The 27,579-nt window shown below is 33.7% G+C and overlaps 1 protein-coding gene across 8 annotated transcripts in view; it reads left to right on the top strand.

Moving 5' to 3' along the window:
• LOC124538738 (glutamate-gated chloride channel) overlaps positions 1–27,255 on the top strand; it is a 35,213-nt gene extending 7,958 nt beyond the window's left edge. The window contains exons 2-11 of one of the 8 annotated variants that reach the window (XM_047115915.1): positions 8,011–8,085; positions 11,051–11,163; positions 14,179–14,246; positions 19,748–19,817; positions 20,478–20,714; positions 21,671–21,805; positions 22,969–23,121; positions 24,009–24,283; positions 24,951–25,099; positions 25,684–27,255. In XM_047115915.1, coding sequence (XP_046971871.1) covers positions 8,018–8,085; positions 11,051–11,163; positions 14,179–14,246; positions 19,748–19,817; positions 20,478–20,714; positions 21,671–21,805; positions 22,969–23,121; positions 24,009–24,283; positions 24,951–25,099; positions 25,684–25,723 — 1,308 coding nt within the window. In that variant the 5' untranslated portion in view covers positions 8,011–8,017 and the 3' untranslated portion in view covers positions 25,724–27,255. Of the gene's footprint in view, positions 1–8,010; positions 8,086–11,050; positions 11,164–14,178; positions 14,247–16,225; positions 16,294–16,909; positions 16,981–19,747; positions 19,818–20,477; positions 20,715–21,670; positions 21,806–22,968; positions 23,122–24,008; positions 24,284–24,914; positions 25,100–25,683 lie in introns of those variants that run through there. The other 7 variants (XM_047115913.1, XM_047115914.1, XM_047115910.1 and 4 more) reach the window with 7 other exon arrangements.
• The last annotated feature ends 324 nt before the right edge of the window (positions 27,256–27,579 follow it).

The following is a 27,579-nucleotide window of genomic DNA, read 5'->3' as shown; positions in this document are numbered from 1 at the left end:
CAGTGTTAGTTAAATCCAATTATATATGTGTGTAATATATTAAAGTCGAGATGGCCCAGTGGTTAGAACGCGTGCATCTCAGCACCGCTGTTTCATGTGCTTAATTTGTCCTTATAATTCATCTCGTGCTCAGCGGTGAAGGAAAACATCGTGAGGAAACCTGCATGTGACAAATTTCATAGAAATTCTGCCACATGTGTGGAATACACCAACCAACCCGCATTGGAACAGCGTGGTGGAATATGTTTCCAAACCTTCTCCTCAAAGGGAGAAGACGCCTTTAGCCCAGCAGTGGGAATTTACAGGCTGTTGTTGTTATTATTGTTGTTGTTGTTGTAATATATTCTGCCTGGAAGTCAACAAGTATTAATTCCAGGCTTTTTTTTCACACTTTCATTTCACGCGTAGCATAAGTTAAATTATAGCATAATAACACCTTCGTAGCAGGGCTTTTAAGAATCCTTTGTGCCAGTTGGAATAGTTCTCAGGATAATTATAGGGAATGCTATGGTGTTGAGTATTTGATAAAGCTAGACGGAACTATGATTAAAGTCATGCAATTAAAATTAGTAATTTGTTTAGTAATTAGCAGTGCTATATATAGAAATTTCATATCGTTTTTTTTGTTGATATTTTAATAAGTGGGTAAAAGTGTATATTATCATGTAGTTATTAGTCTTAAGGCTCACGCTCGGCGGTGAAGGAAAACGTGAGGAAACATACATGTGTCTAATATCATAGAAATTCAGCAACATGTGTATTCCACCAACCCGCATTGGAACAGCATGGAATATGTTTCAAACCTTCTTCTCAATAAGTGAAGAGGTTTTAGCTCAGTAATGGGAAATATGGTCTGTGGTTGTTGTATTAGTATTGTTGAACTACTAATTTAATATATACGTCATTATTACAGAGTTAACCGATATAAATTTCCTACTCATATATAGCCTTCTGGCGTAATTTATCAGTATTGATAATTTTACTACTTTTTGTTATTATAAAATTTTTCTTCTCACAATTGAACAGTAAAATAAATTTTAATTTTGTGTAAATTTTGGCGCAGAGAATCTAATACGATGTACTACGATATGGTACGATCGAATTCGAAATGAAAATCTGTTTTTATTAAAATCTATACAAACGAAAGCAGGAACATTAAATAGTTTAAAAAGCCATAAATTTTATTGCTATTTAATAATGAACGGAGATCCGGTTCCGGTTGTCAAAGCAGTAACTGTGTTGTAAAAGTGCTCCACAATTTTAATTGGAAAAGAAGTATAAAACCTTACAAACCATACCTTAATACATCAGATCCCGTGCACAAGAGAAAAAGGAAGTTGGACTGAACATAAACATCGAAGAAACATCGAAGATCAATCATAATTTGGAAATTACGCATAAGAAATTGACGGTTAGAAAAACTTCATTTTTTTCATACTATCAAATAAACGTAAACAAGAGCGAAGTTAGTCGCTGACTTCCGCAGTGCTACCAACTGAAGAATACTACGTTTCGTTCCACGCAGAAAAAACGTTTGGTTTTTGCTTCAAATAAAAGTAGTAAAAAAAAAAAAAAAATATATATATAAAGAATAATATTAATATTAAAAAATAAATATATATATTTAACTAAGAAAAAAAAAAATTGGAAATCGAAGATTTTAGTGAAGTTCGCAAGTAAAGTGTCACCAACATCGACATCATAACAAATCAACCGTCAAGTGCAGTAGTCGAGTGACTTGGACGGCTGGATTGACATCTATCAACTTCAGTGTCATCTCTGCCACTCCCAGTGTTGCCATAAATACAAAATCCTACCAAAATGGAGAAAAAAGATATGGAATGGTTTATAAACATGATAGATGAGAAACTAAATAGACAAACTCTTCACATTACAAATTCAGTCACCCAAAACCTAACGGAAATGTTAGATGAAAAATTGAGATGCATCAAAGAAGAAAATAATAATCTTAAATTACAAATATCTCAGCTGCAACAGGAAGTAAAATTCTTAAAAGAGGAAAAAAGAAAGAATAACCTTGTCTTTTTCGGAGTTGAAGAGGTTGGAAAAACTGAGAGCGAACTCATTGACTACATAAAAGATGCAGTAATTAAGACAGGAACACACTTGGAAAGTAGTGAAATAAACAATATATACAGAATTGGGAAAAGAAATAACAACAAAAACCGTCCAGTCGTTGTTTCGTTTACGACTGTATGGAAAAAACATATCATTCTAAGAAACAAGTCAAAACTTCCCCAAGGAATATATATCAAAGAAGACTATTCCAAGGAAATGTTAGAAAAAAGAAAGCAGCTTCAAATACAAGTTGAAGAGGAAAAAAAGAAAGGAAATGTAGCTTATATCAAACAAAATAAATTAATAGTGAAGAAAAAAGACAACATCCCAGAAAAAAGAAAAAGAGAAGAGTCTGCTTCTCCGAACTCATCAAATCAAAACCAGAAAAAGAACACAACAATCATTTCGCACAGACAGAACACTTCCTCAAGCAAACCCCCAGGAAAAGATAGTACAAGACCCAACATACTCTCCTATATTGAAAGGGGAAGATCTGCGTCACTATCAGAAATCCCAAAAAACTCGTAAGCTACATCGACACCGGTAACCAATACATAACAACACAATCGAAACCAACTTTATACAAAGACACCCCAATCCGGTTGGTCACCGTGGGGGAAGAAGACCGCTACCCTCCAACTACCTCAATCCAAAGTCAAAAATGTACCCTTTCCACAAAAGCCAATCAAAAAGAAGATATAATGCACATTGCAACATATAATACTCTCTCGCTGAGAACAAATGAAAGCCTAGCAGAATTAATCCTGGCTCTCAAAGATATACGTTGGTCTATAATAGGACTATGCGAAGTAAGACGTCTAGGAGAAAGCATAGATGATCATGGAGACTTTTTATTATACTACAAAGGAGAAACACCAGGCCTGCATGGAACGGGATTTTTAATTAAGAAAAAATTTAAACCATACATTCATGAATTTATCGGTATATCAGAACGTATTGCAATTCTTAATATAAAACTTCCACCCCAAAACGAAATGTGGTCAATTGTCCAAGTTTACTCTCCAACAGAGACATCCAATCTATCAGAAATCAAGCACTTCTATAATACATTATCAGAGGCTATCAAAACCCACACACACAATAATTTAATAGTAATGGGCGATTTTAATGCTAGAACGGGCGATAGAAGAGATGGTGAGGAAATTGTCCTAGGTCCATATACTTCCTCAGGGAAAAGAACAAGGAATGGTAACATGATGATAGAACTAGCTTATGAATACAACTTAACAATACTAAACAGTCTGTACAAGAACCGTAAAAATAATAGATGGACATGGATACATCCAGACAGCTTCCACAAAAACGAAATAGATTACATCCTAACAAATAAATATAAAAAATTTCATGATTGTAGAGTTATAAACAAAATTAATTTCAACAGCAACCACAGAATGGTGAGAGCAAAGTTAAATATCGATAGAACCAAGAAGAGTCGACCCTTTATGGTAAAGAAAATAAACGACGTAGCATTGGAAAGTAGTGAAACATTACAACAAAAATTACAACACTTCATACAAAATACCAAAGGCTTTGACATACAACATAAGTACAATACATTTCAAGAACTCTTGTACAGAAACAGTAAGATTGAACAGAAAGGTGAAAATAAAACAATAAAATGGGTTGGAAATAAAAGTAAAGAGCTTTTACGATCCAGAGCAGAACTTATATCATATCCGCAAAAGTCAAAAAGTATAAGAAAAGAAATAGCTGGATTGAGTAAGAAAATAAAATCACAAATGAGAAAGGATCGACAAAAATACAGGGTGGAACTGCTTGAAGAATGCATTAAAAAAACTGGTGGTACTAAAAAAGCTATAAAACAACTTTCAGAGAAACAAAACTGGATACCAAATTTAATAAATAAGAACCACAAACAAGAGAAACGGAGACCTGAAATCTTGTCTATAGCTAGTAGCTTTTTCAAGGAACTATATGAGAAGAAAAATCATTTCATACGAAAGACAGATTTAAATGAAGAAAGCATTATACCAGAAATAATCCCTGCAGAAATAAATAAAGCTATAACATCCCAAAAGAAAGATAAAGCTCCAGGGTCTGATGGTATAACCAACGAGTTCATCATACTTAATAAAGACCACCTAATATCAATTCTACAACACATTTTCAATGAAGTGCTTCAAACCGAAAATATACCTAACCAATGGACAACGTCGACTATAATACTTTTACATAAAAAAGGGGACAAAGATAACATAAATAACTATAGGCCTATTAGTTTGTCATCGAACATCTACAAAGTCTTTGCAAAAATAATACTGGATAGAATAAATAATAGGTTAGATGAAAGCCAGCCAAAAGAACAGGCAGGATTCAGAAGCGGATACTCGACTTTAGACCACATGTATGTAATAAAACAATTATTTGAAAAAAGTAAAGAGTTTAACTTTACTTTCTATTGCTGCTTCGTGGACTACAGCAAAGCTTTCGACACCATAGAGCATGAAGAGATTTGGCAAGCACTGAAGAGCCAAGGAGTCGAATGCAAATATATAAGGATACTAAGAAACATCTATGAGAACAGCACAGCTAAAATTAAACTAGAAAAGGAAGGGAAGGAGATTAAAATAGACAGAGGTGTACGCCAAGGCGACCCTCTCTCTCCTAAACTTTTTACGGCTGTTTTGGAGAAAGTTTTCAGACACCTGAACTGGGAAAATTGTGGGTTGTCCATTAATGGTCAAAAGTTATCGCATCTGAGATTCGCGGATGACCTAATAATAATTTCGGCGACGAGTGAAGGCCTGCAAATAATGCTGAACGATCTAGATAGAGAAAGTCAAAAAGTAGGATTAGTCATGAACACACAAAAAACGAAAGTCATGACAAATGGGAAACAAACACCAATTAGTATCAATAACAATACAATAGAATATGTTGAAGAGTATATATATCTGGGACAAATAATCTCCCCCTCAGATTTGACCAAAAAAGAAATCGACAGACGTATTGGAAATGCATGGAAGAGATATTGGAGTTTAAAAGAAATAATGAAAAACAGTGAAATTAAGCTAAACATTAAACGAAAACTCTTTGACAAATGTATACTTCCTATACTTACTTATGGTTGCCAAACATGGGCACTCAGAAAAAAGGATGAAAAGAAGCTACAAACATGCCAGAATTCCATTGAAAGAAGCATGATGGGAAAGAGACTCTCTGACAAAATCCAAATTGCAACCATAAAGAAAGAAACGAGAACAACAGATGTGGTAAAAACAATAAGGAAATTAAAATGGAAGTGGTCAGGTCACACAATTAGAGGGAGGGAAAAATGGTCAAAATTAGTTATGGATTGGTATACCGGACACAAGAAAAGAAAACGGGGTAGACCGTTCAGACGATGGGTCGATGAAATCAAGACCATAGCTGGTGGAACATGGCCAAGATTGGCAAAGAACAGGGAGAAATGGCGACAGTTGGAGGAGGCCTTTGTCAATAAGTGACATACAGACATTGTAGACTATATGTAGACAGTTGATGCAGTGTGAACTAATTGTAAACTAAAAACAAAAAAAAAAATATTCTTTTTTGTCTGAATAAAGGCTATTATTATTATATTATTATTATTATTATTAATAATGAACGATATCTTTTTAATTATATTTGTGTACATAAAGTTGCATGTTGCTTTATTGAACTCGTATGACAGAAACTATATTCACGCGACCGTGGAAAACACAAATCATTTATTTTCTTGTGAAAAATCGTGAAATATTTAAATTTATATAATTCATAAATTATTTAAAAGTAATAATTTCTATTTAGTTAATATAGTATTTGATACGGGTAAGGTTTTTTTTTATAAATAACTGGCAACTCTTTACAACGCGTGCATCTTAATCGATGATTGCGGGTTCAAACCCAGGCAAGCACCGCTGATTCATGTGCTTAATTTGACTTTATAATTCATCTCGTGCTCAGCGGTGAAGGAAAACATCGTGAGGAAACCTGCATGTGACAAATTTCATAGATATTCTGCCACATGTGTATTCCACCAACCCGCATTGGAACAGTGTGGTGGAATATGTTCCAAACCCTCTCCTCAAAGGGAGAGGAGGCCTTTAGCCCAGCAGTGGGAATTTACAGGCTGTTGTTGTTGTTGTTGTTGGCAACTCTACTCCGTCTCGCAAAAATCATAACATAGTATAAATAAAGTCGCTTACCGCTGTCTGTCCCTATGTATGCTCAGATTTTGATGCGTTTTTTTTTTAATAAATAGAGTGATTCTAGTTGAAGTTTTTTGTATATAATGTGTGGGCAATATACTTTTTTTATGGTATAGGTTGGCGGACGAGCATATGGGCCAACTGATGGTAAGTGGTCAAAATCACCCATAGACAATGACGCTGTAAGAAATATTAACTATTCCTTACATCGTCAATGCGCCACCAACCTTGGGAACCAAGATGCTATGTCCCTTGTGCTTGTAGTTACACTGAAAAGTAAAGAAATACTGATAAATTAAACATTCTCTTCTTTATTTAGTATCAGGATTGTACACGAAGCTGGGTCGCAAGTAAAATATAAATGTTTTTTTATTATATGTACCCTACATCTAACGTCAAAAAGATAAATGAACGCTAGCAAGTTATATTTTTAGGTTATGGGTTTCCAATCCGTCTACTACTATTGTGTCTTCAAAATTAATTTTAGCCTGTAATCTCATCCGTAACGATCAATCTCCATCGTGTCTTCTCCATCGCACGTGACATTGGCGAAATCTGTGCCTTTTTGGCACAAAAAAAGACGTTATATTACACACGAGTTTACACACACGGTTAGCCATATAGTACTTACTACACCTGGACTATAGCGTATATCTTAGCCGATGACTGCGACAAACCCAGGCTACACCCGCTGAATATTCATGTGCTTAATTTGTGTTAATAATTCATCTATTCATTCAACTTGCACGTCTAGTTTCAATGTAATTCTGCCACGTGTTCGGAAGACGTATTTAAAAAGAGAATGGGACATAAATAGAATTTTTATCAATAAACGGGCTATTGTTGCAATCTCAAAGTCAATAGTCTTTATTCAATTTAGAAGTGTTTACACTTGCTTATTGATAGTGAAAAAACTACCACCGGTTCGGAATTTAACACCTCGGACCTGAGAAAAACCGGCGAAGGAACCTCGGGGGAAAAGTTTTTTTTTTTAATTTCATGTTCATGTATAATAATAGAAACAGATTTTTGTTATTTGAAACAACCTGGAGACGATCTCGTTCCCAAGGTGTGCAATCAACTAGAGAATCTGACTAGTTATCCCGAGATCCTGAGACAATTATTAACCTTTATGTATTAGGATAATATATACAGTAAACTAGTCCTATATAAGAATTGAGTATATGTATATCTATGTAGCCATTAAATGTTCTAAAACGTAGGTATAATAAATTCAAACAGCTTAATTGTTTTGCCACACGCTAAAATATTGACTTTATAGTATTAAATTCCAGTGCTAATCCAGTGCTAATGTAACTATAACTATGTTATTTATAGTAATAATGTTTGTAGAGAGACTAAGATAGCTCAGTGTAGTTGTGATTCGTTATTATGTGGTTAGGGCTTCCATTTGGAAGAATGAGAGAGTCAGTTCGATAGCAATCATGAAGGATATAGACACATCTTAGTTCCCAAATTTATTGACGCATTGGTGACGTGAGCTACTTACCTTTTTTTTGGAAAAACGCTTTACGCGCTTCCCCCACGTGATGGAAAGTGGGGGGGGGGGTGACACCGGGGATCCACCGGGTTTACCCACTAAAAAAGCGGTAACCTCTCCATCTTTCGGCGGGCGCCACGGGCTTGCTTACGCATGCTACCGTGCTATGAGCTACTTACCTATGGTGACCTATAATATGTTTTTTTGTATTTTTTCCAGACGGAGGATGGACGTCACTCGGCCATCATGTGCCCTCCTTGTTCTACTAGTGCTATACATTTTAAACCTCGCAACGTAAGTATATACTATGTTTATCTGCATATTAATTGAGAGATCGTGTGGGATATGCACATCTTTAATATATGAGTAGTCAAATAAAAAAAAATACATAGTTCGTGTAATGTTAAAACAGTATTAAACGTTACCGCCTCGCGCTATGATTCGTAGACTATAAGTGTTTTCAATGATTGGGCTATTTAAAGCCAAAAGCTTTTCCTTTCCGAAGTTTAAACTATATAATATTAAATTAGTATAGATGTGATTGAAGTAGGTATGACAATGACACAAATTTTTGTCCACGCAATACGGAGATTAACATTGTTATAACAATTATACTAATATTATAAATTCAAAAGATAAACTGTCTGTTTGGTACTCTTTCACGATGAACCCACTAAACCAAATTTGATGAAATTTTATACGAAGCGAGTTTGATCTACAAAGACTACTTTTAATGCTTAACACTTGACAACCAAAACCTAAATCGCGAGCCGCGAGCGACACGTAGTTGCAAATAAAAAAAATCTGAATATAATATTCAAGTAATGCTGTACTTTCGTTTGGTATTCGTTGACATAAAAATATAATTTGTGAAGCGATAACTCAAGTGTGTCGCAAAACTATGTGGTCGAAATTAATCGGTACGCGGCGAATCCAACACTATGATGTATGATTGTTGTTTCATAAATGATTTTAGAAATAAAACATAGCATTTATTAGCTGTGGCGTTTAATAATGCATAAAATTATACTAGAGATATAGAAAAGTTTTTTTTAACAGACAAATTACAGAAAAAATAGCAGGATACTTGGTGGTCGTGTTTTATGCAAGCCTGGGTAGGTACCACCATCATAATCTACCGCTAAGCGGTAGTACTAGTACTGTTGTGTTCTAGCTTAAAGGGGAATGAGATAGTATAGTTTCAGGCACAAGGTATCTATACCTCAGATCTCAAGGTCGGGGAAGCATTGGCGATGCAAGGAATCGTTAAATTTTCCAATTCATATGGGCAGTGGTACTCACTATCAGATGGCCCATTTGCTCGTCCGCTTACGTAAAAAAAATCATTCATGATCATTAAATTTTTATAACAAACCTGTGTAACAATAGCTGCCTCGAAGAGATAAGGCAAGTCATTCAAAAGTGTACTACCTTAAATTAATTTTCAGTGATCTGCATTTACTATTGACGATGATTAGAGAAAATTATAGTCCTTGTTGTGATCATTCGAAAAAATAATACATAGGAATTAGGTTTAACAAAGGTTTGGAAAATATATCTGATCTACCTGGATGTGTATGGCGTTTCGCCTTGCTATAGACTACAGCTCAATGATTGATAGATTGAAATAAGTGCGATGGTACAACAAGGACACGGAAGCCTGAGGCTAAATAAATATACGATGACAGAAAATAAAGAATAAAAAAAAAGAAAACGGCGCTTGTTTACATACTGTTTTAATGTTATTTATTTTATTATTATCAAAGCACTCTTTGTTTGTCTATAATAATGTTATAGAAATTTGAAAAATATTTGTTTTACTGTAGGTAATAATCTCCGAAATTAAAGATCAAATTATAATTTTATTTTCACAGACAGAAATTCCTGTTACTGCAATAGGGTATAAATTATATTTATATTATATCATTGTCTTCGAAAATAAATTGCCCACGTTCGGGAGCGGGCGCTAGTCTTCAAATATAAATGCGACGAATTAATTTGACAGTTATTAAGTGCAATATTTCGCAGACGTGCCTCTTTATCTCTTTAACAATTGCTACATTTAAATAGCGACGATGGTATAGCAACGAGAATTTGAACTATTTACGACATCCAAGGTTACTACGCACTCGTTTCAACAATGCTGGTATTTGAATCATTCAATTGAAAAGTATATTTTTTTAATGTAGAATAAATTGGCAAACTGTACTGTAAAAACTTCATGTGTGGTCTTCCTTGTGGATTGAGTTTTTAAGTGCCGCATAATATCGTTATATTTAAAAGTGTTTGATAATCTGAATTTTGTCATTAGCTAATGATAAGTTCAAGAATGAAAAAGTTATCATGTTGAAAAGCGAGTTATTTTTATAAAATAGGCAAATAGGACAGCTGATGTTACACATGTGTCCAATACGCATAACAAACATTGGTGTCGTTATATTACCATCCCTTACATAATCAATGTGCCACCAACCTTTGGATCTAAGATGTTAAGACTCTGTAATTACACTGTCGTGGTTACTCCTCAAACTAGAACACAATATATCTGTCATAGTACATAATCTGCCGCATGTCATGAGTGAGTCCACACAAATGGATATGCACAAAACTGAAAAACAATCTTCATTTAATTTAATTACGAAAATAAATAAAGTTAACGGTATTATAACATCAGATTGTTTTGTCAGCAACGAAAGTATGTGCACAGTTTGAATTAGCTTTAATTCAGATATATTTGACGCAAACAGACTAACAACAGAAATTTAATAAAAGAAGTGAAGAAAATGTCGCTGAATAAAAAAAAACATAATGTCGAAAGTTCTAAATAACATGTTAGCTAACAAATGTTCTGATAAAATAATCACTAGCCGTTAAAAATAACTGACGGCACAGACCGAAACCGAGGCTGTCAGACCGTTGAAATGTTGACATTGGTACCGATTACGTATTTAGAAATTAGATAGAATTTTGTTTTTATAGAATTCAGAATATTTTTTCTTTCGAAATGTACAAAAGGTTTTCTGTTTATTCAATAATGGAAAGGTAAATAATCAAGACGATGACAGGATCTAAATTTTTATCTCTTACAAAATCAGACCAACCAGTGTAAAGAATGATGTAACATGTAATTCCCCTGGTCTCGTCTTCTTTGCTTTAGCTATATTTGCATTGTTAATGATACAATTATTATCAATATAATTAATTGATTAAGATTTAGTTTAAACACAGAAATCAAATAAGTTGTATTGCTCATGTTCAGATGTATGAATGCGAAGATAAACTTCAGGGAGAAAGAGAAACAGATCCTGGACCAGATCCTTGGTCCAGGTCGTTACGACGCCCGCATCAGACCCTCAGGAATCAATGGAACTGGTAAGTAACTCATCTCCGTATATATTATTAAATAATATCTCTAAATTATTTATGAATATCCTAAAAAAATCCAAAATGTATAGTTTAAGTATAGTTATAATATGAGGCACACCGCTGCTTTACCATTATTTAATTGAAAAATATCATTACATGTAATTGCAGTGATAAATTTGCATAAATACTTCTTATGTAATACGTCACATAATTTACGATAGCTTATATTTTAAATATAGTCATGCTATCAAAAACAGATACAGAATATAAAGTGTGACATAAATTAGGTCCTTGTGAAACACCGGCTTTATTATTCAGCTATTTTGTTTTAATATAATTTTGTTCAGATTTTGAAATTGATTCTTTTTTATTTTCTGTTGCAAAATTTAGTAGAAGGAATTTATTGAAAGAAACCACAGTCGTTACTGTGAATATTCGAAACAGCGACGATCCTTCTAAAATACTTACCATTATATCTAAGTGAAAAATTGTTCTTTGAATTGTGGAAGTGTTATTTAGTAATCGTATACACCCACACAGTAAAATATATGAATAGATAATGTAAGCGTGGATTGATGATGTCTGTAAGATGAAAAATGACTTAAGTGCCGTCTGCCCAACAGTAGCACTTAAATCGTAGCCTATTCGTATTTGTATGTTGGATAAACTGGATTAACGCGAATAAATAAAATCATTTTATTATGTTGGTACTATTAATAGGTTATTCATAATAACAAGCAAAATTGATTGAATTGTTTAAATTTGATTTAATGATCTTATTAATTATCAATTATTTATCACGAATGGAATAAAAACTTTTAATCTGTGATGCCTCCTGAATATTATATATTATATTGAATATATGTAAACAATTATATATTGACAAAAGAAAATCAGCTGACATTATTTCGCCCGTTCTATTCAGCTCTGTATTTTCTTTTCCAAACCAGTTATATTTCCTTTTAGAGTAATACTTCTAATAATTAATAAAGAAATTTTATTTTTATATGACGGAATATTTAAGAAGAAAGAAATTTTACTTTACGAGATATTAATTAACTATTGTATAAGCTATTGTCTTATTTTACTACTACTCACAGTTTATTTGCTATAGACAAGAGTCTAGATTATTTGTCAGAGTAGACAAACGAAGCCTTCTGGCGTACTGTCAAATGTAATATAATTAATAGACAATAATCAAAAACAATAAGATTACAATAGCGTATTTGTAACTCAAATGAGACATACATACATCGGTCTTAATTTTATTATTATTCAATTCTTGGTTTAATGGCTTTTAGTTGTGCCGACAAGGCACAGATTATTTCGCCAATGTCACGTATTTTATTATTATACTTATTAACTTCAAATTTGACATGTAGGTTCCTTAGGGTGTAGATACCCGCTAAGATTTTACCAAAATCCATCTCTAAGGGGGTAAAACGGTATTTAGAAGTTTGTGTGAAGACACAGATTCAGCTAGTTATCTATAATTGACTTCGTGTAATACAATCTTCTGCGTGATTTACCTAAAAGTGTATTTGGGTCTAATCATGAGTTTCAAACAATTTAAGTTAAAAATTCCATGATTCATGGTAAGCTATTAAAAACACATTTTAATAAACTATATAGGTAAATAGTTTACATTAATGTAACTTTGATGTCGTAAAAGTGAACAGCCTTCTTCTTATAATTCAAAAATGAGAAATGTTTTAACGGTGAAACACCGTTTTCTTCTTACAGAATACCTCTACTATAATACATAAATAGTAAAAGTGGTGGTGGTATATATAAGCTTTTAATATGAGTCTTTTAACTTATGTCACCAATTTAGTAACATGTAATCAAAAACAAAATGTTTGTCTGTGTAACAACATAAAGAACTTCGTATTATAATATTTAAATATCATTAACGCAATAGTTTATGGATCTAGTGATTTTACAGACATGAAATCATATAAAAGCTTCAAGCAATTAGAAAGTTCAATGGGAATATCATTATTTATATTTATATTGTTGCTATTTATGTTTGCAAAAACGTCAGTCGCTATCGTAATCGAAATTAACGAATACTAAATTACACAATTCCATTTGACATTTCATTAGTGTTAATTATATTTATTCAGAATATAAATTCGATGAAATTTCGTTTGGTGAGTTATGGAATTGGCTTTTTGGTTAGATTTTTCAACATTTTCGAAAATGTTTTAATTGTGATTTTTTTATTATTACCAAAAATACTGCAAGAAATAACTACTTTAAATTGTGTTTAATAATAGATGTTTAGATTTCTTTTGTGTTTTTTAGGAATAAGGAGATCAGATAAGATATTTTCGTGGTAAAAGTAATATTACGTATGTAAGTTAATATCTCACAACTTGTCTAATTTTTACTGATTTAAGGGGACTAGTTGGAAATTACTCCACTGGGATGTAACAATGCAGCCTTGTGGATACACGTGAAATATTTTCAAGTAACACTATAGATTTTCTCACAATGTTTTTCTTTACTGCCGAGCAAGATCTGATGGTAATGAAGACCCAATAGTGCTTGCCGATTTGAACCCCTATTATTCGGTTAAGTTTCACGTACTCTAACCACTGGGCCATCTCGGCTTATGTCGTATAAGTACTAAAATTTAAATCTAATCAATCTTAAAAAAAATCATCACAGATCCGGTAAATAACCGTCGAATTAGCACCAATAGTAATCAATAAGAATGTTAGTAGATCATTAAGAATGTTAGTAGATCATTTATTTGCCCATCTATATGTATATAGTAAATAATTAACAAAATAATTAAAAAATCAATCAATAAACAAAGTACGTTCCATTTAAGTATCGTTTACCTCGGACAAGAGAAAACTAATGCGGTGTCTCGACAGCTAGCCTCCCTGTAAGGCCACACAATATACGTTAAATTTGAACTGTCATTATTTGAAAGATCTTTCTTCCAATGTTGTCATATCCATAAATCATATTTAACACTCAGTACGTAAGACACTGTAACATGTTTAACAGATGGACCAGCAATAGTTAATATAAACCTGTTCGTCCGAAGTATTACCACAATAAGCGACATTAAGATGGTTAGTAAATTTCAAGAAATAAAAAATAGTCTTCAACGGTCGTTCGCTTTGAATAAAACGTTTGTACGATATCTCATATTGCATATTTTTTTATATATTTATTTATATATATAAATTATTTATTATAGTGGCAACACCGAGTTCCATTTTCGAATGATTGTCATAGACAATTGTTTAACGATTTCTAGATTGAGATATCGGACAATGAAACCGCTTGATCTCTTACCATGGAATTGTTATTAATACTGGTGATTTGATATATTTAAAATTAAATAGCTGTTAATACGTCACATCGAATTAGAACAGATAATGAAATATATTTACATATGATAAATTTAAAAAAAATTAAGAGTCATATTGCTGTAACCCATTGTTATTAAAAATAGATCCAATCCATATTACAGTAAAAACATTTTGTTCACCGATATCCAGTAATAGAAACTCTTTTGTTTATGTTTTCGATTAATTACTAATATTCTTAACTCTATGGTAAGGGAATACCTGTAGGTATCCTGTCGAATCCTGTGTCTTTTTTTTAATAATTCCAATCCATTGCCTGAAAGTGATTCTGAGTGTCTTATTCGACGACTTCCGAGACATAAGGACGCGATTGTAGATATATTTTTTTATATATATATTTAGCAGTGTCGTTGGTTAATTATATTATGTCTAGAAAGTCGTTTGTTATGAGTATTTAACTCATGTTACGGCCCGGTGGACTGTTAGTTACAGTACGAACGCCGCACGAGTGCGGGCGTGGTTCGATTATTTTTATATTATCTGTTGTGTTAAATATTATCTGTATACATTTTAAACGAAATAAATAATTTGTCATATATTTAATTTAAATATATAACCATATCAATAAGTTTAATTATATATTTATAAATAAAATAAGAATAATTTGTAACGAGTTTAAACTTGTTTGAAAAATCCGTCCATGTTCTTAATTCAAAATTATAATATGCATGTTTCTCTGATTTTTACATATAAATCATCGAAGTTAAATATAAATACATGTTGGTCAATGATCTTCTTAAAACGACCGTGTTATAAAACTAAATAATCACGCTACGAATGCTAAAAATTATATCAAATTTGGCTCATCAAATTCTCGTATATAGATTAAGTTGTTCTGTTAATTGTTTTGGTCTGTTTTTTTGTTTATTCTTTATCTATTTTAGACGTAGGAACGCTCATGCTATGAAACAGAAGCCACTTGGAACGTGTGGAACATTATTGTGAAGCAGCAAAAGCAAATACAAAATCAAAAGCGAATACAAATTTCTCCCATATATCAATCTGAAAATTAATTTATTATTGATTAACATATTTAGTTACTTACTACAAATATTTATGGGAACTTGCAATCGCTTTTGAATTTGTATTCGTTTTCGTTGCTTCACTGTAATGCTCCGAGCGTTCCATCCGCCTTTCGTTTTGCAGTCTGAGCGGGAACGTTAACTCTTGATGTTACATTTATTTTCATCCTATCAGTTCGAGTCTAGTTTACCGACACATGTGTTGCACATTTGACGATATTAACACAATTTTATTACATATAATTTTAATCAGTAAATATTTTATAATATATAACATTATTTACAAATAATTGTTAACGTGAATGATAAATATTTATAATGATTTATACTTTTTAAACTCCTGGCCTGAACACTAACACAAATTCCTATAAACAAGCCAAGTTCTATTTGTGAGTAAATATTATAATTTTTTTATACTTTGTTTTTATTTTCATCGCCATTCCTTTTTTAAATGATTATTTCACCGACCTTTGTATCTCATTGACATTATAGCTACCGTATAGGAAATGAACATATAAATTTACAGGGCACAAGGTGAGTAACATAGAAAAGTGTGTGGTTTTCAGAGACGGCACCGCTCGACATGAAATGTTTGCTCCAATAGGGCTTAGCTATCTTGTAACATAATATCAACGTTATATTTTGCTTGGTACTTAGATGGGCCAGCGGTTGTGAGCGTCAATATATTTGTCCGAAGTATATCAAAAATCGATGACGTCACAATGGTAAGTCCACGACCGGCCGGGCCATGCATCTAGATTAAGATAATGTATGAGATTGTTTTATTCCTTTAAATCGGTTTTTCATTTTCTCTAACAAGTCAAATGAATGGGCAATTCGCTCCTTCTGTTCTGTGGAGAGATTTACCCGATTTAATGTAAAGTTCAGTTTTATATAATATTTTATTTTCTCTCTTCCTCTCTTTGGTGTTGACGACCAAAATCGTTTTTAGCGCGAGTTTTTTATTTTATCCCATTATAGCTGCTTTAAGAGTTCCTGCGATCTCGGATCGAATAAATTATTGGAAGGTCGGTTTTCATTCACTCGATACTTTCCAGCGATTTATTTTTACTAGATTTTAAATCGAAATTGCAATTGATTTTGTTTTTTTGTTGATTTTAGAATAATCGATTATTTTTTATAATTTAACGAGCCGGCACCGGCTTATCTTAATGGAATGGACTGTGTGAGTCTCGGCTCCATCTCATTAACCGTTTCAATATCTGACATTACTCCATTAAAACGTCTCTAAACTACCGTTGGTTACATTACAAGGGTTAAAATGTTTTATAAGCGAGAGCGGTTTAAATTATTTAAATAAATGTCTTTTTTGTCACCAAGGCGAAGCGCCAACGTTAGTTCGCGTCAACCTGTACCTCCGATCCATCAGCAAAATAGATGATTACAAAATGGTGAGTCGTTTCACATGACCAAATAACCAAGCAGTCACTGTCGCTTTTATTATGTAACAAAGTTTCCGTCTGAGATTCCTGTAAATACATACGACGTTCCGAAGCTTTGTTTGTAATAAAATCAGCGATAAAATGAATATCTGGCATTGATGCACTGCGCTAATCGTATCAGCTATCGTCTTGGGTATGATTGTGATTATTTATTATATTGATTTAATATTTTTGTTCCTTTATCCTTTTCATTTAGTTTTGTTTATATATATGTATATTTTGCACTTTTTTATTCCCTGAATGTTCATTAGTGAGATAAAAGTGTTTTATAATTTTACAATTCGAATATTGACAATCACGGTGCGGAGCTGCGAAAACTGTAAATTATACTGAAATCTAAAAAGTTTTCTTTCGAAATCGAAGTGACCGTCGAGAGTCCTGTTGGTTTTTTTTACCTTTTTATTTTTGTATTTATGTTTTTTTTCTTTTTTTTATAATTTTTACACCCTTGTTACTAGAGGGCACACTCCGGTACTCTTTGTATCAACACCTGATGGATATTGGCATACAAGTAGTTAGCACAAAATTCAACCGCTTCGGTAATCAGCACGTTGTATCGAAATTAAAAATAAAATCGATTTGTAATATATTAGATGAACTCGATTAACTATTCGCTTTCTATTCGATTGGGACACGAGACGCGGCCCGCACCTTCAAACATTCATCTCATACTTATTATTTTCGTTCCATTATTTTCATGCTTCACTTTACGTTATTGTCATGCAATTATTTTTTGGAAAATGATTGGACATAAAAACTATTTTGGTCGTGTACATTGACTGTGAAATAATTGATATTGTCTTGTTCATGTGAATTTGTGTTGTGTAAAGTTATTATTATATCGAGATCAAACGTCGCGTCCGCACTCGGTTCGGTGCTTCTGATCGGTGGCTGACCACCAGACCGAAATATGTGACCCTCGCCCTGAAGCTAGTAATACCGTACCGTAGCTCTAGTTAACTGATCCTTGAGTCTGCATGAAGGTATACCCAAGCATTCCATCGACGAATGCGAAACGGTGAGTTGGTTTATAAATTGTGCTTGAATTTAAAGGAATGGACGCATGATTCCTTTGAAACATCTATATCGATATAAAATCCTATCAGCACATCACTATCACTCAACGGTCTATAGTTTCGATTCACGTAAATTTTGATCGTTTTCGTAGTTATATTTTGGGATAACAGTTGCATGATGATTCAAACGAAAAAAATAAATATAATAAAAACTTCGTAAAATCAACTGAATTCTGTTTATATCGATATATTTTATAGAAGTTAGCTTTTGAAAAATTACATCACATTTTCTTGGAATTCCGATTTGAAGGATTCCAACGAGGTTTTACTAACAGCTTTGACATATAACGGGAAGCATACTGTGTAAATATTTACGTTCATACCTTTGGCTTCCCTTTGATATCGTACAAAAACTATAAAGCATACGATAAATGGAGGATACGTCACGACCCTGCCTGGCACGCAGCCAATATTTTAAGTAATTCATTGTGATCATTTTTCGGGCATCCATCACTGTCTTCCTCTCCGGATACTTTATCTATATAATTATTATCATTACTAACATATTAGGGTGCTAATGTATAGTTTGCTATACCCCGTTCTAAGATAAGGAGAAGTAAAGATCGGCAAAGCTTAGTTTTACATAATATATCAAATTTGCTAATAGATCTGCTATATAATGCACTACATCATTTCTTATTCATTTATGATATAACACTATTCCTCTTAACATTCAATTCAATTCTTAGTTTAATGACATTATGACATTCATAGCGACACTGATGTTATAATTACCACAGATAATTTAAGATTTCAACTAATTATGATGCGTCATTAAAATGTCAAAGTTGTTCAGTTTCTTCATTCCTTTTGTGTTAAAAGAGGTTGTAAATGTTTTTATAATCTGACCATTTATAGAAGGTAGTTTAATTTGTAAGTAAAAACAAAAGCTAACTTTTATAGCATGTTCTATTTATGTACATAATATAATGTAGCAAGCTTTCTATGTTACGATAATTCATTTGACTTGCTCTTTTGATGTCGATGGATCTGATTTTTTTTTATATTTTGATGTTACAATAATATTAAATGGAGGGACCCTTCGACACCAACATTTTTTATTTTCTAAATATTTTTTAATTGACTATTCGTTGAATACATGTATGATCATATTGGCTAATTAATGAATTATGCACCTAAATTCGCTGGCACAAATTATTATACAGTACGATAAACGAGCAAGTTCGTAGACTTGTGCTGCCCCGTAACACAATGACATAAGCCTTAATCTGTCAAGGAATTGATGTTGTCGCCGACCCAACTGCACATTGGCTGAAAGACCATTAAACCTTGCCAAGAACTTAGATGCGACAGAATTTTGCCAATTCGAATTCAATACACTTTCCCACTAGTGATCACTGTGTCAAAAACGCCGTGTCAACTTTTCTCGTTCCTCGGCGACAAAATCATTTGACACCTGCAGTCCCAAACAGCTTCTTAGTATTCAGACGATAAAGATGCCTATAGAATTACGAGTTTTGAACGAATTAAACATAGTTTTTTTTTAGACCAAATCCTTGTGGGATTAATCAATACGACACAGAATTCATTGAAATTATTTTGGAAATCATCTTTGATTATATCCCAAAGGATCATTCAGCCTCGTGGAACAGTCTTCAAATAATTGGATATGCTTTCAGGAATACTCCGTTCAATTGACGTTCAGGGAACAATGGTTAGATGAGAGGCTCAAGTTTAACAACTTGGGGGGTAAGTGAAAATCTTAAAGCTTTCTCTATAAATATTGTTCAGGTAGTGACTGGTTCAATGATACTATCTTCTTCTTTCTAATGTCAAATCAATAATAAGAGAAAGAGATATGTATATGTACATCAGTATTCAATAAGGCACAGTAATTTTATATTTAAGAAAATATAAAGTTATGTTCCAATTTTATCTTGGTCTGATTATCATTGAATTAGAAATACTTTTATTGGTAACTGGTTTATTTGTTCGTTCTTATATCAGTAACGTATCAATGAGATTTCTTGCATAGAAATACATTATGAATTGGAAATTTACATATAGGCTCCAAGTTATTTTTTCATTCTTATAAATAACACAATTGTCATTTTAATGAATGTCGTAATTTGTCGACAAGTAACCAAGAGAAACTTATTCCTGTCAAAATAATGTTCCGATTTCACTAAAGTTATTCATCGAAGGAATCTTCGTTACGTTTCGATGACGTAATTACGACCGTCCCGTGATGATGGAAACCGCAGACTTCCCGAAACATACGAGTAATCCTCAATAACCGTACATCAAAATAAAAGTACATATTTGAAGCTGGAAAATAGTAGAAGTGTTTAAATAGTAACTTATTTCGTTATTTAAGTTGGATTACATATTTGATTACTTTTCGCCCAGGTCGTCTCAAGTACTTGACCCTGACGGAAGCGAACAGAGTATGGATGCCGGATCTCTTCTTCTCCAATGAGAAGGAAGGTCACTTCCACAACATAATCATGCCGAATGTTTACATCCGGATCTTCCCCAACGGGAACGTGCTGTACAGCATCCGAATCTCCCTCACTCTCTCCTGCCCCATGAACCTCAAGCTCTACCCCCTGGATAAGCAGACGTGCTCCTTGCGAATGGCCAGTTGTAAGTATTTGCTTTCAATGATAACATAATTGTTTTTAATTGCCTACTTGACCAAGAAACAACCCTTAGTATGTATTCTGGATGGCCGTATTGGTGAGCCAATATTACTGAAGACACAAGAGACATAACATCTGACCAAGATTGGTGATGAATTGGCAATGTAAATATTGGTTATGATATGATGGCGCCAATGTTTGTGATGCATTGGCGACAACATACTGTCCACTGACCTATTTTTAAAAGTATATGTTGGTGATTGGATAGTATGTGATATTAGTTATTAGTTAGTGGCTGTTCGATAAAATCGTTAGTATGTTTTCGAATATTTCTATTACACATACTTGAATGTTTACGTTTAGTTACGAAAAAGTTCCATTTCTAACCACGTTAGTGTAAACACAGGTCGCCTTGAAAGACTAATATATTCAGAATATACTGGAGCAATTTATGTCAGTGTTAACAGCAAATTATCATGTACAGTGTTATTAATTGTAATTATTTATATCGTTATTATTAAATTGTTTTTAAAAAAATAACACATTTTTACATAATGTTGTCTTAAATTTTCGCGATTATTACACATTGAAATAAAACTAGTTTGAAAAAACATCTACCCGTGACCACGAACGCTGTAAAGTGCTCGAAACGTCGGGATGTCAAAAATAATTAATATACGCGATTCAAATCCGTTATAACTAGTTTTATTTCAACATTTTTACATTAAAATATTAGGATATTTAAAAAGGACAACGTGGCTTTGAAGTATACAAATTTTTTTGACCAAAAATTAATTTGAAACGTAACGACATTTCTATCAATATAAAAATTAAAAATGGCAATTATTTAGCATCTCTTATTGAAAAATTCACATGTTAAATTATCAACTTAATAATGGCCGTAAAAACATTAATGGCATAGTTAGACTAAAAAGATCATTCGTGTAACCATTCCCTCAGACGGCTGGACGACTGATGACCTAGTGTTCCTGTGGAAGGAGGGAGATCCAGTCCAGGTTGTGAAGAACCTACACCTGCCTCGCTTTACGCTCGAGAAGTTCCTCACTGATTATTGCAACAGCAAGACTAATACTGGTAACATTTTAAATTAGTCCTATTATTATAAGCTGCTTAATGCTACGTCTTGATGATATGTTGATTACTTTGATTTAGGGGCATGTATGTAGTACATAATATACATATATGTTTATATATACGTATAGTACATGATCTATAATTTAAAAACTATATAGCTTAATAAGCTGCTAGATTTTAAACATATTCCTAAGGTGACCTTTTTGTATTAGTGCTAAGATTTGTGAAAAACCGGTGTAGAAATAAATATCCATTCGACATTTTATCGCCAGCAGTAATAGCATATGTTTCAACTTTAAATGGTTAAAGGGACGTAACATCATAGTTTCCATGATTGATTACCATTAGCAGATGATATTTCTCACAGTGACAATGTGTATAACCAAAGGTTTATACGATAACGTGCCCCAATTGCTTACCTTCATAACTTTAATTAAAAATCCATGTTAGTTATTATTAGAATTAAAGTTCAAAATGGAAACTATATTATTATCACTGTAATTTTTACTCTGTTCATATATAAATCTTTTGTAATATTAATCTGGAGACAGTTGACGAATTAAAACAGCTGACAAACGCGTCAGCCCCTTTGTTTAGTCGCGATTCACATTGTTTGTCTTTATTACAAAGGGTTGAATGTAATGAGCTTCATTGCTATGGTTTTATATCTTTTGGAATCATAGTTCATCATTGTTTAACAACTGTCAAGTGTTAGTTTAAGCTTTTTCATGGTCCTGTTCGTATTATCTTTTTCCTTTTCATGATGTTAAAGGCAATTATAAATAATTAATTTATTATTAGCTATATAAACCCGCTGATTCCTTGTTTGATGGCGTTGGTTGTCCTGTATTAGGCAAAAAATGTAGCCTATGTCCTTTTTCGGAGACAAACAGAGTTACTTTGACATATATAATATTAAAATAGATTGTATAAATTATAACAATAAAATTACAATAGCATGTGAAACATATGTAATGCAAAAATAATGTGTATAGAATGACTGATAAGATATAAGCAGTTTTCTTATTGTTTCGTAGCTTAGATTTTTGACTCTTATCATTTACCAGACAATATAGGCTGTTGGATAATAAAGGCCCAAGTATTGTATGTGAGGTCATACGTTATTTGAAATTAGAATAATGTTATTTTTTTTTTTATTTCAGGTGAATACAGTTGCCTCAAAGTAGATCTGTTGTTCAAGAGAGAGTTCAGTTACTACCTCATTCAGATCTATATACCCTGCTGTATGTTAGTCATAGTATCCTGGGTGTCGTTCTGGCTGGACCAGGGGGCTGTGCCAGCGCGTGTGTCTCTAGGTGATTTTTGATAAAATATTTGTCTTTTTATAATCCGATTTCGGGCACGGCGGATTTTAGGCATATTGGCTTCTTCCAACATTATATTTTTATTTAACATTAACAAGCTGTAAATTTCCCATTACTGGTCTGCCTTTTCACTCTTTGAGAAGGTTTGGAGCATATTCCACTACGCTGCCCCAATGCGAGTTGATGGATATGGGTGCTTTTTCCAAACCCTTTATCATTTTTATAATTCGGTCAGATGACGAATCGGGAACCATCGAAAACACTTCAGGCATAGAACAACGCCTACGTGTTTTATGAAGCACGGGAGAATATACACTGTTTGGTATTTTTGGACAGAAAATACACTACTTTTGAATTGGTACGAATCAGAGATATAATCCATACCTCGAGATCGGCAGCTTTACAAGTCTGTCTCGTTAGTCATTAAACTAACGAGCAGATCAATTTAATAGAAGGCTGAACGATTGGGAAAATTGCAATTCAAGTGCTCGATTGATATTTTTAATAATTACCTAAGATCATTTGACGCCTCTTTTAAGGGCTCCTCTCCCTTTGAGGAGAAGGTTTTGGAACACATTCCACCATGCTGTTCCAATGGTTGGTGAAATACACATGTGGTTCTCCCACATGAAATTTGACACATGCAGGTTTTCTCACGATGTTTTCCTTCACCGCCAAGATGCATTATCAACTTAAATTAATTATATTCATATTCAGTGATGTTTGCCTGGGTTTGAACCCGCACGCGTTCTAACCACTGGGCCCTTGTCGCCCTTTAAAATAAATAAAGTTGTCATCGATCAAACAAATTCTTAAATATTTCTTATTATTAGTTATTGAATCTATTCCGTTTATTAATTATAAAATGTATCCGATAGGAGTAACTACACTACTTACGATGGCGACACAATCGTCTGGCATCAACGCCTCCCTGCCCCCCGTCTCATACACCAAGGCCATCGACGTATGGACGGGGGTCTGCCTAACCTTCGTGTTTGGAGCGTTACTGGAGTTCGCTCTAGTGAACTATGCGTCTCGCTCCGACATGCACAGAGAGAATATGAAGAAAACGAGACGGGAGATGGAAGCTGCCGCCAGCATGGATGCAGCGTCAGATTTGCTGGACACAGACAGCAATACCACGTTTGCGATGGTGAGATCGCATTTGATTAAGATATTATGGGTCTTGCGTAGATCGATTTGATTTAATATTTTGACGTAGGAGTTCTAGGAGACTATTTTGATATGATATCTTTAAATTTGTTATTTGATTTTCATAAATCATTAATGTATTCAATATTATCTGGCTCTCTCAGTTGATAATGGGATTGTTTGGCAATTTTGGCATGGTTAGAAGATTATTTTCTTATTTCGCTTGTTTCAGTAGATTTTAGTATTGTATGAACAAGTAAACAGTCTACCGAAAAATCTGTTTAAGCGTTTTTTCAAATTTTATGTTGTCTTCTTAATAATTGTCATGCCTCATTAGTAATGGATTTTTGTTTTATAATAATGAAGGAAATTCAAATTGACTTAGATATAGTCATCGTTTTTTAGTAATTTTGAAGATGATTTTACTAAATGGATTATTCCTGCAAATCGAAAGCAAAATTGTCTGCTGTTTTTTTTATAAAAATAAAAAGTTTTGTAAAAAAAATGCAGTATCTTGAAAAACTTAACTTACAAAATTAAAAGTCTATGAAAGCGATCTGGTGACTCGCATTCCCAAAAAGTCGTCCAAAATGCAATTAGTCCGTCCTCCCTGACTGGTCTGCAACTAACAGAAACCGCTGATGCGCGGCGGTGTGGTGGACTCCAAGATGCGGCAGTGCGAGATCCACATGACGCCCCCACGGAAGAACTGCTGCCGACTCTGGATGTCCAAGTTTCCGACGCGTTCCAAGCGGATAGATGTCATCTCCAGGATCACCTTCCCGCTTGTCTTCGCGCTCTTCAACCTTGCTTACTGGTAACGCATCTAATTTTTGTCATTAATTGTTTCTAAAACAGTAATTTAATGAGAGTATTGACATTTTGACTTGATAGACATTTTTTTTAATAAAAATGAACGAACGTAATGATTAAATCTTTATTAGTATATAAATTTGGACGTACAATTCTAAAGGAAAAAGAAAAAAATCTAAATAGTAATTCTATAGCGCCAGCAGAGAGCGACAGGGAATCAAAAATCATGTATATCTTAGGATTGTCAAAGCCTATAAACGTTAGCAGCAGACGCGAGTGAATTTAAGTTAAATATTTTTTTATCCAACAAATATTTCTCATTCACTGTCCTAGTCTCTGGTCCATTTTTAAAACGGTGCACGAATCTGCTGCGCCGCTGTCAGATCAATCTTTATACAGTACAGTCTTTCAACAATAACAAAGAGGGGATATCACTGGTACATCTTTGTGATCAGCACGAGAGATCATTAAACAGCTATACGATCGCGACCGTCTGTTTCACCTGAAAAAACTGCCGCCCTTCAGTAACTAGTAGGATCCCATCGTTCTCTGGCGGCGTACGAGATGATAACGGCGGCGTCCGTGCAGGTCGACGTACCTGTTCCGCGACGAGGACGAGGAGAAGTGATTCTCCGTGTCTACGTCGGGCGGCGTGGAGGGGGCGCGCCTCGCCGCCGCCGTGCTCGCGCCCTACGCGCTGTTCGCGCTCGTGTACCTGCTGTGCCTGCGCCCGCGCCCGCCCCGCGCGCCCCGCACGTCCCGCACGCCCCGCACGCGCCACCTCTGACTCCGCCCGTCTGAGTCCCGTCTCGTCTCGTAGGTGATCGCTTTCGGAGTCGTTTCGGTCCTCGTCGGCGGTTAAACCGTTTTATCGTTGAAACTTGACGCGATTGAGAACTGAATTCGAAAGATTCGTATAAATTCAAAAAAACTGAAAGGATCACCTATGATACGAGAGCGTTTTATGTAGCGGACGTAGAGTCTGAAGTCTGTGGTCCCGGGGCCGTCGAGCGGTGGCGCCAGTTTCGCCGGTGCGCTTGCGCAGTCCGCTTCTTTTGGCTCCGCACTTCCTTCTAGGTCATGAAGGCTTTCACCGGTATTGAGAATGGAAACAAACAGAGTGATCATCGACATCATCATCACGCAGTCTACTTACACACTTCGACCTTAAAACGAAGGTTCTGATAGGCATATACACGTAAAATACATCACTTCATCGAAGCATTGGTAGAGCACACACGACTTGCCAAATAACCTCTCAACGTTACAAACATTCGGAATGGAATAAATTACTGGAAGAAATACGTTTTAGGACATGTAGCACTAAACCTGACTCTATGAGTACATCGCTGAAACTTAACGCCTTAGATCTAGCATCGTTCTGAATTTTGGCATTTTAACTGTTCATATTCAAAATGTTCATATTCAATCTTCTATTACACATTCATTCATTCAATTCATCACTAACTTCCGCTCAATTTCGTTCCATTTGACACTTTTCAATTGTGCCAATAATAATTTGCCAATGTCACACATCTACCTGCCTTCAGGAATCCTATGTTAATATTTAATTACTGAATCACAAACTATTTGCTTCCAGACTTATTCAATCTAAAGATATATTTATATTTATCGATAATTTAGCCAAAAAGACCAAGAACGGGCGAACACAAAATCGAAGACGAGCTGTTAACACAAAGCAGCGTTCAAGCGCGTAGATTAATTTCACCATTTAGTTTAAGGAAGCGACAACTTCATAATATTATTTGTTCAAAACATTGTAAAATAAACATTATTTTCAATAAAAATTTTGGATAATTTTATTCGAAGTATTCTACTGCGTCACATATAAATGGATGGGCTACTTACTGATAGAAAAGTACAAGTAACTGTTTAATTCACTGATATTAATGAACTACGCACATTTAAAATATATGTCTGAACGGTAACCGTGTGAATTTTACATGTAAATTAAGGAGAATTTGACAAGTTGCGGATAAGTCTACTCATTCTAAATAATAATCATGATAAATAATATTAATATTGTTTTAATCTTTTAAAAAGATTTTTTTAATTGGTCACACTTTATAATCTCATTTATCAAATATTCCTTCTTAATTTGAATTTTGTTTTTTTTTCTGGTGTATCTTCTCGAATTGCGCGCAAAATATTCTGCCAGTCAAATATAGACAAAAAAATATATTTATTAAAAAAATAAAAATAAGTATACTTATTCGCAACAAATGTCACTGTGGCGACGACACTGTAATATAATAAATACGGTCTAGATGTAAAAGATGAGATTATTCATATCTCATGATAGTATTAAATTGAATTGTGCTAAAATGAACCATAAGCCTTATACAATAAGGATCACTTGACATGTGACAGAATCGATTTGGTCAGTAGTTACGAATAAATGTAGGTATGAATGACTTAGTTTTAAATAGTTAAATATACTACAGTAGGTATTATGTGAACTCG

The sequence above is a fragment of the Vanessa cardui genome, chromosome 21 (genome assembly GCF_905220365.1).
Source record: "Vanessa cardui chromosome 21, ilVanCard2.1, whole genome shotgun sequence".
NCBI lineage: Eukaryota > Metazoa > Arthropoda > Insecta > Lepidoptera > Nymphalidae > Vanessa > Vanessa cardui.
Note: the sequence above shows the minus strand (reverse complement) of the source record. Positions and strands in the feature narration are given on the sequence as shown.